This window comes from Artemia sp. Qi Xiang Cuo, chromosome 17 (genome assembly GCF_049724085.1).
Source record: "Artemia sp. Qi Xiang Cuo chromosome 17, ASM4972408v1, whole genome shotgun sequence".
NCBI lineage: Eukaryota > Metazoa > Arthropoda > Branchiopoda > Anostraca > Artemiidae > Artemia > Artemia sp. Qi Xiang Cuo.
Window position 1 is genome coordinate 42,123,861 of NC_142810.1, and position 14,111 is coordinate 42,137,971.

At 33.9% G+C, this 14,111-nt stretch overlaps 1 protein-coding gene across 2 annotated transcripts in view; it reads left to right on the forward strand.

The window, feature by feature from the left end:
• The window catches only part of Pkc53E (Protein C kinase 53E), a 150,421-nt gene extending 136,914 nt beyond the window's left edge, over window positions 1–13,507 (forward strand). For both annotated transcript variants that reach the window (XM_089103125.1, XM_089103126.1), the window contains exon 10: window positions 9,076–13,507. In XM_089103125.1, coding sequence (XP_088959251.1) covers window positions 9,076–9,228 — 153 coding nt within the window. In that variant the 3' untranslated portion in view covers window positions 9,229–13,507. The remainder of the gene's footprint in view (window positions 1–9,075) is intronic.
• The last annotated feature ends 604 nt before the right edge of the window (window positions 13,508–14,111 follow it).

Consider the following 14,111-nt stretch of genomic DNA (forward strand, 5'->3'; position numbering starts at 1 on the left):
AAATAGATGTCTACAAATTCTGATTGGATGCTGGTTTTCGGAACTGATAGGTGCAGGGGGGGTCGCACTCAAATCACTTTTGACTCTTATAAAGGGCACTAAACTTCAACCGAATGAGCCCCATCTGAAGTTTATACGACTACCCATTCCATAAAACCTTATATGCCCCTAGGACATAACTTACAACCCTTGTCCTAGGGTTTTTATGGGCTGTGTAAAGGCTGGGGACATTGCTATATGCTCTTTAGAATATTTAAAAAAAAAATGTATCTCAAAATTTCCGTTGGATGCATCTAGGGAAAAGAATACGTGTGTGGAGAGGGGTGGCCACTCCCCTCTCCAACAAGGGTGGAGGGGGGCTTACTCCAAGGGTGGCACGGCCATTGTGTTTCAAAAATCGTTCTTAAAAAAATAAGACAAAAGGTTGAACATTAGTATAGAGATGGGGGTATTGAGGAGGGTGTAGCCCCCGCCATATACGGGATAATTTCTGTACGTTTTAAGTTTTAATATCACTTCTTACTTTCGGTAGAAAAAAAAAATAGCTTTTGTATTTATTTCTGATTGTTTTTCAGATAATCCCAGGAAATCCACCCCCTTTGTGGAAAATTTCACCACAAAACTTCCTATATATAAATTTCTTCCCATGTAAAATTTTTCCACCGGGAAATAACCCCCGGCCAGTTCCATCCCTGCTACAAATCCCTCCCAGAAAATGTGTTGCCTATGATTCTGCCTGAGAAATACTCTTTGCCCTACTTTTATTTTAAGAAAGACTTATATTCATTTAGTTTCTGATCCTTTTTAAGGTCATTGGGGATATACCTGTTTGAAAAATATCCCCCCCCCTGGAAAGTTTATCCCCCAGAACTGTTCCATGGAGAATTTCTACCGGTGATAATTCGACCATGGAAATTTCTCCCGTGGAAAATACCCCCCCCCCCAAAAAAAAAAGATCCCAAGATCCCAAGAGAATTCCAACTCCGCTCAAAACTTCCCCCTGAAAGTTCCCTCAGAGTGTCTCAACATGTACAATGGGATCAACAAAGAGAAAAAAGACAAATAGCAAACATTCTGTATACAAATTCTGGTAAATTCTCTCCACATAAAATTTCCCCTGAAAAGTTCATCCCCAGAAACTTCCATCCCAATGAGAAATTTTCCCCATAGAAAATCCATCCCCAGAAGATCTCCTTCCTTCCTTTGAAAATGTTGGTATACTTCACTATAACGAATACTATATGTAAACAATTGGCAAATTTCATAACTTGCGGCCCTTCCTCTGGTGGTTCTGAGGGGTCATGTCATCTCCAAAGACATATCTGTTGTACCTTTCAACAATACTGAACAAAATGGCTATCTCAAAATTTTGATCAGACGACTTTTCAGGAAAAATGGGCGTGGGAAAGGGGCTAGTTGTCCTCCAATTTTTTGGTCACTTAAAAAAGGACACTAGATCTTTTAATTTTCTTTTGAATGAGCTCTCTTGCGAAATTCTAGTACCATTGGTTCGATATGATCACCCTGGAAACAACAAATAAACACGAATCCGTGATGTTTTTTCTGGCAAACACTATAAAAATCTCATTTTCAAACAGTTCGTGGTAACGAACTGTAAGTAAGGAGCGACCCGGCTCAATGGTAACCGAAACTCTAAAAAACGGAATTTTGGTACCAATAGATACATCAAAAGAATCAGATTTTAATTCTAATTTCAAATATGTAAATTTCGTCAAGTTTGATACTACTCATCAGAAGTTACACGCCTGAGAAAATTGGGCTGATTTTCGAAAAAAGAGGGAAAGACCCCCTAAAAGACATAGAACCTTAATGAAATTCACACCATCATATTCAGCGTATCAGAGAACCCTACTGTAGAGGTTTCAAGCTCCTATCTACAAAAATGTGGAATTTTCCATTTTTTGCCAGAATAAAGATCACGGATGCGTGTTTATTTGTTTTGTTTTTCCCAGGGGTAATCGTATTGACCCAGTGCTCCTAGAATATCGTAAGAGGGTTCATTCGAACGTAAATTCAAAGTTCTAGTGCCCTTTTCAAGTGACAAAATAAATTGAGGGCAACTAGGCCCCCTCCCACGCTCATTTTTTTCTCAAAGTCAGCCAATTAAAATTTTGAGATAGCCATTTTGTTCAGCATAGTTGAAAATCTAATAAATATGTCTTTTACGATGACTTAATCCCCCAATGTTCCCAGGAGACGGGCTGCAAGTTATGAACTTTGCCCATTGCATACACATTGTATTGGTTATTGGGAAGCATACAGACGTTTTCTGGATGGATTTTTTTTCAGGTGGGTGGGGGGCTGAAGGAGGGGGTTACTCAGGAGAATCTATCCGTGGAGGATGTTTCTTTGGGGCAAGGGACATTTCTATGAAGGGGGCGCCAGATTTCCAAGCATTATTTAAAAAACGATCAGAAATTAAATTAAAAAAAAACAGTTTTTTCAACTGAAAGTAAAAAGCAAGATTAGAACTTAAAATGAACAGAAATTATAACGTATATGAGGGGGTTCTCCCCCAAGTCAATAACTCACTCTTTACGCAACAGTTTTTTTAGTGCTTTAAAAAGAGCTATCTATTCAAATTAAACGGACTTTGTGATTAAGGGGTTTGTGAATTAAAGTTTTTTTTAAATTTTAAAGTAAAGAGCGTGGTATTGACTAATGGGAGAACCCCATAATATACGTAATAACATGTAAGTAATACAAAAAAAAAACAATAAAAAAACAAGCGATACGGCTCAATAGTACTCGAAACTTTTAAAAATGGAACTTCGATGTCAATAAATGTATCAAAAGAATGGGTTTATAATGCTGATTCTAAATATATGAATTTTGTTAAGTTTAGTATTACTCATCATAGGCTACGAGCCTGAGAAGATTTACTGGATCTTTTAAAGAGGGGGGAAATATCCACTAAAAGTGAAAAAATTTTAATGAAAATCACACCGTCAGATTCAACGTATAAGAAAACCCTATAACATAGATTTCAAGCTCATATCTGCAAAAATCTGCAACTGTGTATTTTTTGCCAGAAGAAAAATATACGAATATAGAAGTTCGTTACGTAAGCTAATTTCTAAATTACGTCAGAACCAAATTTAGAGACAGCCATTTATCAAAAGAAAAGTAAATTATTTATGCAAATTTTGTTTACTTATTCAATGCCGGCGAGCCAAAATAAAAGCTGCATTAACTAAAAAACGATCAGAAATTAAATAAAAAAAAAAAAGTTTTTAAACTGAAAGTAAGGAGCGGCATTAAATCTTAAAACGAACAGAAAATATTCCGTATATGAAATGGGTTCTGCCCGCCTCAACGCCTTGCTCGTTACGCTAAAGTTTTTATTTTTTAAAAAAAAGAGTTGTGAGAAAGTCAAACTTTATCGTGAAGAGCGAGGCGTTGAGGAGGGCATAGCCCCTTTCATATACGGAATAATTTCTGTTCGTTTTAAGTTTTAATGTCGCTCCTTACTTTCAGTTTAAAAAACTTGTTTTTTTTATTTAATTATAGATAGGAGCTTGGAACCTGTACAGTGAGTTTCTGTGATACGCTGAATCTGATGGCGTGATTTCCATTGAAATTCTTTGACTTTTATGGGGTGTTTTTTACCTTTTTCGAAAATTTGGTAAATATTCTCAGGCGCACTATTGGGTAACACTATACTGAAAAAATATTGTATTTAGTTTAGTCAGCACAATAAGCTAATTTTTTGGTACATCTATTGATATCAAAATTGATTCCAGATCATCAAGAATCTATTTTTTTTTTTGCTAACTTTTCATTTTCAATTAGTAATACTTGATAAATAGATAGTTGTTTTTGCCTGACTATTGGAAGCCGGAAGCGATTGTTAACTAAAAAGATGCCTGCTTGCCTATTATCTTGACTGTAGCGTAAAAGAAAGGAGAAATAAATTCGTTTATAGATGAAAGAATACAAACTAGTAAAGAGTTTTCAAGAGTATTTGCAAATAGTTGTCTGTGGGAAAGAGCAAGCAACTCCGAAATTTAATAACGTTTGCAAAAAAAATAACGTTTATAAGAAATTTGTAGAAAATAAGTAGTTAAATAAATTTGGTGCTAGACAAGTAGTTTCAATACTGATTTGGTGAAAAATTAAATTTTTTTTTTTACAAAAGTATGTATCCAGCGGGGAAATATTCTATTTTATGTCATAAATTTACAAAATATGTCCCTTTTATGTCCCAAATTACTAAAATATGTCCCTTTTTTGCCCTATTATGTCATCGTGTCCTGGCACACAGAAATATTTCGTTTGGACATAAAATATGTCTAGTTGGCAACCCTGACAGCATACCAGTCAGATAGAAAAAGATCTTGAACACCGAACACCACTGCCTGGGACGCAGACGTAGTGAATTCACCAATTCTTATGATAAAATCACCAACGGTCGCAACCTTGGTCATGTTCAGCCAAACACATTTAGCCGGCTGAAATTATTGCTAGCTGAAACCCGAAATCAGAGTTACCATCTTTCAAGGCACGTCAGCTTTTCAAAAATTGTTTAAAATATATATATAATGTTTAACATATCTCAGCTTTCGCAAATATTTATCATCATTTAAGACAAAAATAGTTTCAAACTTTACATCGTATTTCACGAATAATCATGAAAAACAAATAGTTTAAATGTACATTTTACTATAACATAATTTTGTGAAAATTTTTTTTTATGATGCCATATTACAAATTCTAGCACATGAAAAGACTTGTAATAAGTGAAACGCATATAATCGAAATATAGAAGCAGAAACAAGGAGTAATTTGGAATTAGAATAAAATACTAATTCCTTTATATGTATATTAAATAAAAAAAAAGATTTTTCAATTGAACGTAAGGAGGAAGATTAAAACTTAAAACAAACAAAAATTATTACGAATATGACGGGGGTTGCTCCCTCCTAAATACCTTGCTCTTTACGCGAAAGATTGACGTTCTGTTCCAATTATTTAAGAAAGTCTCATGAAACACAAAGGTCGTTTAATAAACTTTGTAAAGTTCAAAAATAATAATCTTTGGTACTGTTCTATTAGTTGTAAACCACGAGAGACAAATGATAAAAGAAACTAGTCAAAAAGGTTCTTTCAACGGAGAATTGGATTGCAAATAGTGGTTTCTCACTGTGTTTACAATATTTAAACTTTAGTTTTTTGTGGTTTAGGGGAGGGGGAGGTACCTAGGTTAGGTTACACATTTAATATATTCTATGCTTTACCCCCCCCCCCCTCTCCCCCACTCCCACTCCCCTAATGTGCAAATTTGTTTCTAAACTATTATATTTTCATCATAGTTTGTTTCATTTTATTAGCATTAACCAAACTTCACTTCTCAAGTGGCTTACAGCTAAAAGAACAGTACCTAATCTTTTTTTAAAGGGTCACAAATCTTTAGCGTAAAGAGTGAGGTATCGAGGAGGGCAATCCCCTCATATTCGTAATAATTTCTTTTCTTTTTAAGTTTTAATGTTGCTCCTTACTTTCAGTAAAAAAAAACCTTTTTTGGTTATCCTGTATTAAACGCACTCTTTTATATACTGCAATGGATACCAGTTACGAAAAAACTGGTTGTGACGTGTTAATTTAAGACACCGCTATAGGGTAATACAATGTATAGCGTGGTTTCCATTGTGTATACGATATTTCAACTGTTGTTTTTTGGGGTTTGGGGGGGGGAGAAGGTACCTAGGTTAGGTTAGGTTACGTAATAATATATACTATGCTTTACCCTCCACCCGTAATGCGCAAATATATAGCCCAAATTTGTCTCTAAACTATTATATATTTATCTTATTTTATATTATTTCATTAGCATTAACCAAACTAGCAGTATATAAAAGAGTGCGCTTAATAGAGGAATACCACTTTTTTTATTTAATTTCTTATTATTTTTAAATAACGCCTGGAAATCCAGACCCTCCTCCATAGAAAATCCCTTGCCCCACAAAAAATTCCCCCGTGGAAAGATCCTCTAATGCAGTCCCGTATCAAAAAAAAATTCGGGGAAAGGGGGCATCAAAACTATTTGGGAGGGGGTCACAAAAAAAATCAAAAAATGCATAAAAAATGTGTTTATTTTCATCTGTGTTAAGTTTTTACGAGTTGGATAAATATTTCAGGGAGTTCAAACCCTTAACCGCCTGGATATGGCCTGGCTCCCATGTAACATCTCTGGAAGAAAATTTCCCCCGAAAAGTATATGTATGCTTCGCAATATCAACTACTAGGCCTATATGTAAACAATGGGCAAAGTTCAAAGCTTGTACCCCTTCCCCCGGGACTCTTGGGGGTAAAGTCATCCTCAAATACATAGTTCTTAGATCCTTAGATTCTTTGCTCTTGATCATGAGTCCTCGTGATCGAATCTGTAATCCAGTCGAAATTGATGATCTTCTTTCTGCTAAATTTCCAATTACCAACGATCCTTTACTAAGAGAATTAGTTTTAAAGTGGATGATTCATAATCCGCGTATGCTGAACAAAATGACTATCTCAAATTTTGATCAGAAGACTTTGGGCGCAAATGGGCGTGGGAGGGGGTGTTAGTTTACCCTCTAATCTTTTCGGTCACTTAAAAAGAGCCCTAGAACTTTTAATTTCCGTTTGAATGAGTCCTTTCCCGATATTCTAGGATTATTGGTCTGATTCGATCACTCCTGGGGAAAAAAACAGCCAAAAAAAAGGGAAAAAATAACCAACAAAGAAATAAATACGCATTCGTGATTTTATTCTGGCAAAAAATACAAAATTCAACATTTTTCTCGATGGGAGGTTAAAACTTCAACAGTAGGATTTTCGGATACGCTATATGTGATGGTGTAAATTTCATTAAGATTCGTTTAACTTTAGGGGGTATTTCCCCCTTGTTTCAAAAATCCGGTAAATTTTCTCAGGCTCGTAGATTTTGATATGTAACACTAAACTTAATGAATCTTATATATCTGGAATCAGCATAATAAGCAAATTCTTTCAATATATTTATTGATGTCAAAATTCCGTTTTTTAGACTTTCGCGGTTACTATCGAGCCACATCGCTGGTTACTTACAGTTCGTTGCCACGAACTGCTTGATTGTTCCTGAAAACTTTCTTCTTCCTTGATTCCATGTGTAAATTAAAACTGAAGTTACTAGCCCCTCAAAACATTTTAAAAGATGTATAGCATGAACGCACTTATACTTGCAGAATAAACTAATTGATTCAAGTTATTACTTTAAAGCTACCAATTGCTTTTTTATAATCAACCTACTATTTAGGGTGCTGTTAAAAATAAAAGAAAAGTAAATAAGTCATTATAAGTACGTACCCCGCCATTCCGGTTGACAAAATCTGATTCAAAATTAAATATTCTTTGCAATTGTATTTTTTTAATGAACAATTTTGGAAAGGCTGACGTGCCTTAAAAATTGGTAACTCCGATTTCAGGTTTCAGCTAGCAATAATTTCATTCATCTAAAAGTGTTTTGGCTTAACATGACTAGGATTGCCACCGTTAGTGATTTTATCCTAAGATTTGGTGATTTCACTACGTCTGCGTTCCAGGCAGTGGTGTTCGTTGTTCAAGATTTTTTTTTTTCTATCTTACTGGTATGCTGTGTGCATAATAGTAAAATATTCTACTGGTATGTTAAAAAAACTGAGAGAGAATAGTCGATCTGGACTCCTCCCAGTTAAAGATAGGAGCGGGTTCACAATTAGTGATAGGGAAAGAATTAAAAAGGGATAGGTACAACATGTTGAGAATGTGCATGTTAAGAATGTGTGATAGAGTTACAGGAAAAGATATAGAAAAGAATGAAAGATATAGAAAAGAATGCGAAGGAAGATTTGTTTTGTGAGGACGATTTATTGACAATACTAAAAATTGCAAAAATAATAATGACCCAGGTGCAGATAGTGTGGTAAATGAGTCGTGGCCATCTTAAATATAGTGGTTATGAGGTTAGAAATAATTTACTGAAGATTTTGAACATGATTTTTGAAAAAGGGGAAATACCTACCCATTTTAGGAAAACTCTAATTAAACCCCTCTATAAAAAAATCTGATAAGAGTGAGTATGTTAATGATAGAGGCATTGACCTGGTGTCTGTAGGTAGCAAAGTATTTAGTATGATGGTATCTTTTAGACTTAGAGATGCTGTGGACAAAGTTTTAAGAGAAATACAGTAGTTTTAGAAAGGGTAGAGTATGTGTCGACCAAATTTTCACTCTTAAATTAATAATTGATAACTGCCTGATTCATCAAATATCTTTAGTCCTCAGTGTTATAGATTATGAGCAAGCATTTAATTCAGCTGATAGAAGAGCTTTAGCAAAGGTCTTACCCTTGTATAGTATACCAGACAAATACATTAAAGTGATTAGTGCTATGTACGAGAATAACATTGCTGGGGTTAAAGTAGGAAATGAGGTTAGTAGCTGGTTTTGTATTAAATCAGGAGTTAAGCACGGTTGTGTTCTATCCCTATATGAATCATTTTGACCGAGCTTTTTAATCACGCAGATCCTAATATGTCTCCTCGCCCAAAAAATTACCCATTTTAAAACCTCAATTCTTATTCCCGCTTTGAAATAAACTTCCTCTCTTAAGCCTCCTCAGCCAGCCCATACAGCCCCAGGGACGTTAAGCAAGACTTCTGATTACTTATATTGTCAATGGTACCAGTAAAATTACGAACAGAATTATATTCAGATATGTAAGGTACAATAAATGGATAGTGTCACAATTCTTCAAATACCATCAACTAACAAAAGAAAAAAATTTATCCGGCAGATAAGGAACAGTGTTTAAAGGTATGAACATAAAGAATGGTAATTGAAACGTAATGCATTTGAATATTTTTATGCGAGTTTCAGGAAATGAAATGGCATGAAGATAGAACTTAAACTAACCTCCAGACAACCAAATAGACAATAGCAAGCTTTTTTCGTGTGCTTAAAGTAGGTGTTAACACCTGCTCCCGATTTGTCCCTATGGGTTTTCACTAAGTACAATAGCCCTGATTCTCATATTTATGATTTATATCTTTTTTTCAGAAACATCGGAAGGATACAAGCAATTTCGATAAGCAATTTACAAGTGAGAAAACAGATTTAACTCCGACTGATAAATTGTTCATGATGAACCTAGACCAAAATGAATTTGCCGGTTTTTCATTCCTCAATCCCGAGTATATTCAACATATATGAATTTCCAAGCTTTAATCATTTCTCTTCCAGTACTTTTTGTTGTTCCAGAAATAATTCTATAGTTGATTAATTGGATGTTATAACTTTACTCCTAGTTCACTTTTCATTCTTTTCTAACTAGTCATGATAGGAAACTTATGCTAAAACATTGTATTTATCAGCGTATTTACTAGTTTCAGGCTAAACAGTGCTATTCGCTTCCCCCCCCCCCCCCATAATGAAACGAGGTAAGATAAAGGAAAATATTTAAATATAAGCGAGTACTCTTATATTCTGTTCCCCTGAAAGTCTAGTAATACCGAATTTTTGGCATTCGGTAAAATTTTCGCCGAAACCGAAAATTTCAGCAGAAATTTTGCAAAATCGGCAGAAATTTAACAAAAATCTTGATTTCTGCACAAAATTCGGAATAAATCAGGTAGCGATTCAGTAAAATTTTAGAAAATCAGAAAATCTTAGAAAATCATCTAACTTCTCTTGTATTTTTCCGGAGATAGAGAAAATTCAGATTTAATGATACATCATCAGAAAGTGTGAAATTTGTTTTGTTTTTTTCGTGCTAGTCCCTACAAATATTGTATCATACCTGCTTGGAAAACGTTTAGAATCCTCTCAGAGGGTAATTGATAACAGTCATATTTGTTTGAAATTACCATGCCCATCACCGTAATAATTCACTCAAAACAAGTACAGCATTAGGTCTGAGACAAAAATTAGAAGTTTACTAAATATTTACCTGAGCGTCATCTATTTAAAAAAAAGGCGTTAAGGCGATGTGATACCTTATAGAATCGTCCTATTCCGTGAATTTTAAACTTTGTCGTGTGGGCAGCCGAACTATTTAGAATTGATTGGGTGGTCTTGCCATAACTTATAGAGCTTGGACAAGAGATTTGAATAAACAACAGAAAACTTAAAGCCAACACGTATTTTCCCCAAAATCTTAGAAAATCATCTAAATTATCTGGTATTTTGCCGGAGATGGAGAAAATTCAGATCTAATGATACATCATCAGAAAGTGTGAAATTTGTTTTTTTTTCGTGTTAGTCCCTACAAATATTGTATCATACCTGCTTGGAAAACGCTTAGAATCAGCTCAGAGGGTCATTGATAACAGTCACATTTGTTTGAAATTACCATGCCCATCACCGTAATAATTCACTCAAAACAAGTACAGCGTTAAATCTGAGACAAAAATTAGAAATTTACTAAATATTTACTTGAGCGTCATCTATTTAAAAAAAAGAACGTTAAGGCGATGTGATACCTTATAGAATCGTCTTATTCCGTGAATTGTAAACTTTTTAGTGTGTGCAGCCGAACTATTTAGAATTGATTGGGTGGTCTTGCCATAACTTATAGAGCTTGGACAAGAGATTTGAATAAACAACAGAAAACTTAAAGCCAACACGTATTTTCCCCAAAATCTTAGAAAATCATTTAAATTCTCTCGTGTTTTGCCGGAGATAGAGAAAATTCGGATTTAATGACGCTTACATCATTAAAAAGTGTGATTTTTTTTTTTCGTGTTAGTCTTTACAAATATTGTAGCATACCTGCTGGGAACACGTTTAGAATCAGCTCAGAGGGAATAGCTTTTAAGCAATCTTACACCTTTGGGAGTTCCCCATGGTGCAACATGCTTTGATTGAAAACCTTATGACACAGGGGACGGATAATTTCTGCAGTAGGTACATTGAACAGACAGCGCTTTGCTTAAAAATTGTCTTTGTTTTAAACTAGCATCTCGGTGATTTTTCGAACTGTAACACATTCAATATACCAGAGCAGTTTTTATCGCGATTTTAGTAAAATATTATTTGAATGATTTGACAACTTTGGGAGTTCTTTGTAGTGTGGAGGAAATTCTTTAATGGATGATTTGTCTTTGAGACGATAAGCCGATGAAGAGGCTCGTAAAATGATTTTTAAGGTAGCAAGGGGTCTGAAGTAGAAACATGTAATTGTAAGGGAATTTTTTGACTTGAATTACTGATCTGATGAATACTAGTGCACTCAAGTTGAAATTCAAGTCAAATTTTCTCTAAGATCCTTAGTTCTTAGGATACACCTAAATTCATTCAATTGAAAATCAAACATGGGAAGAAATGGACAAAAAAGCTTGATTCATCTCAGATTGATTTAAACTTGGGTTTTAGTGCGAATTACATGGTACGCTACTTGTTTTCTGAATTTGCTTTCATTTGTTATTAAGTATTTTTTTACCTGCACTTTTACATTCTAAGTCATAATCTTATTTTTCCAGTTGCTTTTTCCGATTCGTCTAAAAGATCTAGCAAGCCCAATCAACAACCTTTGTCAGATTCAATCAATATATTCAAAATTCGAAAGATTCGAAATATTGGCCTTATTTTGTGGAATTTAGAGGCTTATGCTATTTGATTACACGTTCACGTGATATAGTAATCGCGCTCAAGAGAACTTATTCAATATATTATTAAATAGCCATAGCTATTGGACTCTTCCAAGAAAATTTCTAGGAAATAAGATAAAAAATGTAACCTAATCACGAAACTAATGAACATAATCCAGATAGATTAATACACCAGGTATTTTCTAACTCTAAGAGGACGAATCTCAGCTTATCAAGCTTTGAAGGACAATAAGAAAATAATAATTGCAATAGCATATCAATAAACGCTCTGAGACTCAATTCAACAACTGTAATGCAGTGGGTATCTTATAGCAAGTGTATATATCATGAAAACCAGTTAATCTCATTTTCCAACTTTGATTTGAAAAACAAGCAAGTCGATATTCACCCACATAAAATCGTTTTTTTTCCGGTTGATAACGATAAATCTATCTTCAAAAGTGAAATTATATTTTTATATTTTAAATTTAAAATTCTAAAACAGAAGTCGCTAAGTTTCAAAGCTTGTCTAACGTAATTTCAGGGACAGAACATGTGTAATTGTGTATATGAGGTTCAATATATTTTGTTTTTGGTTTGTTTGCAGACCAGTTCCATTCCCTGTCTTCCTTTGGTCTTCAATTTTTTTGATAAGTTGGTTTATTTTTGAGACTTTAATTTTTGTGGCCCAAAAAAGTTTATATGTTTCTATATATGATTGTTGAAAGTGAAAAGTTATAAGTTCATTGTTTACAAGAAGCTCACTTCTTTATTGGTTCTCACTGTAATCGAGCCACCGGTACCCGGGTTGGCTATCAGGTAGAGTTACCATACCATCTAGATTATTTTTTTTTATTTTTGCGAGCACCGATATAGGCATTTAATTTCCAGCCGGTGTTAATATTCCGCACAGGGTAACATACTGCCATCTACATTACTTGCTTGACATTCTTGTTTAAGACGTCTTTAGGGAATACAAACTGAAAAACTAACCATAGTAGTAGATTACATAGCTATTATATTAAAGATTGCTAGGCCATAAACAGAACAATACAAATTCAAAACAAAGATTAGACAAGTTGTTTTTCTGGGGGGTATAAAAGTCCAGGCAAAACTTTACCAGCAACCAAGAGATTTGAGAATATAAAGTTGCTGGTGTTCTGTACTTTATGTATCAGACGAGTACTATCATTTGGTTCATGGACAAAACATTGTTACATCTTAACAATATGGTTATAGTACGACTATGGGAAAAAAAACTTTTAGCAATAATTATTATGGTTAAACTGCGGTCATAATAGTTATATTATATCTTAATGGACTAACAACCTATGTATAGTATGGTAATAATAACATAGTCTTAAAATGGAGCATTTTCGGCAATCACGCTGAAGAAACCCTTAGCATTGATTGCTATGATGAAAAATTTTACTCGTTTTTCCATTCTCTTAATTTGCTCCAATTTTTTTGGCTCCAAAAAATTGGAGCCAACCAGCTCCAATTCTATTGCAACCAGCTCCAATTTCTTGTTCCATGTTTATAAATATCTTATTTTTAATTTCTGGAATTCTTGGAATTCAATGCTAGCCTTAGGCTAATCCGTTAATTTCTTCATTATTATTAAAAGAATGTATGGTTTCTTAGAAAAATTAGCAGTTTGACATTGAATAAGAAATTTATAAATTGAAATAATAAGTTGCTATTATTTCTATCAACTAAATTTTTTAATTGTATTTTACTATCTTACAGCAAATAGCAATTTGGAGAAATTTTTCGACAAATATCTTTGGTTTCTGATTAGTCTATGGTCAATGCTCTACTTATAACAAGTCGTCACTTTTACTTAACAAAAATGGTCGCTTGACACATAACGTCCAAGACATCAGACTTTTTTCTTATTCCAGGTTAAATGTCTTTTGAACTAAACGCTACAGCAAAGAGCATCCCACCTCATTACATTCATAAAATGTTTACTTGTTTAATTATCAGAATTACTTCCAGTTTAACTGTGCCCCCTCCCCCTATACTTGGATATAGACCTAGGCTAAACATAAGGAAATAAGGAAATAATTTGGAACTATCAAGACTGTTATCACTTTCATGTCAGTGATTAAGATATCAAAAGGTGTTTCTAATCCTAACTCCAAATTATCGATAGCTGATTGATTTTTTTTTAAATCTTGGTCAAGTTCTAATGAATCTAAGTTGCCGACCATTTTTAAATGATGTTCTGCACTGGAAACCTGTTTCTAACCTTGTTAATTTTAGATTTGTTTGCAAACGACTTTGTATCTATCCGATTAACTATTTTATCCAATAGATTTACTAACAAAATATAACGTTCTAATTGGTCTAACCTCAGTTTTAATTTCTGATTTAAATAAAGTCTTCCTATTCCATAAGCATTCATCGAAGAAAAAGGTTAAGCTTGCTTTGAAATAAAGTTTCGAGAGTTTTTTGTATCCTTATTTAACTCTAAATATATTTTCTATTCAATACTAAAATAGG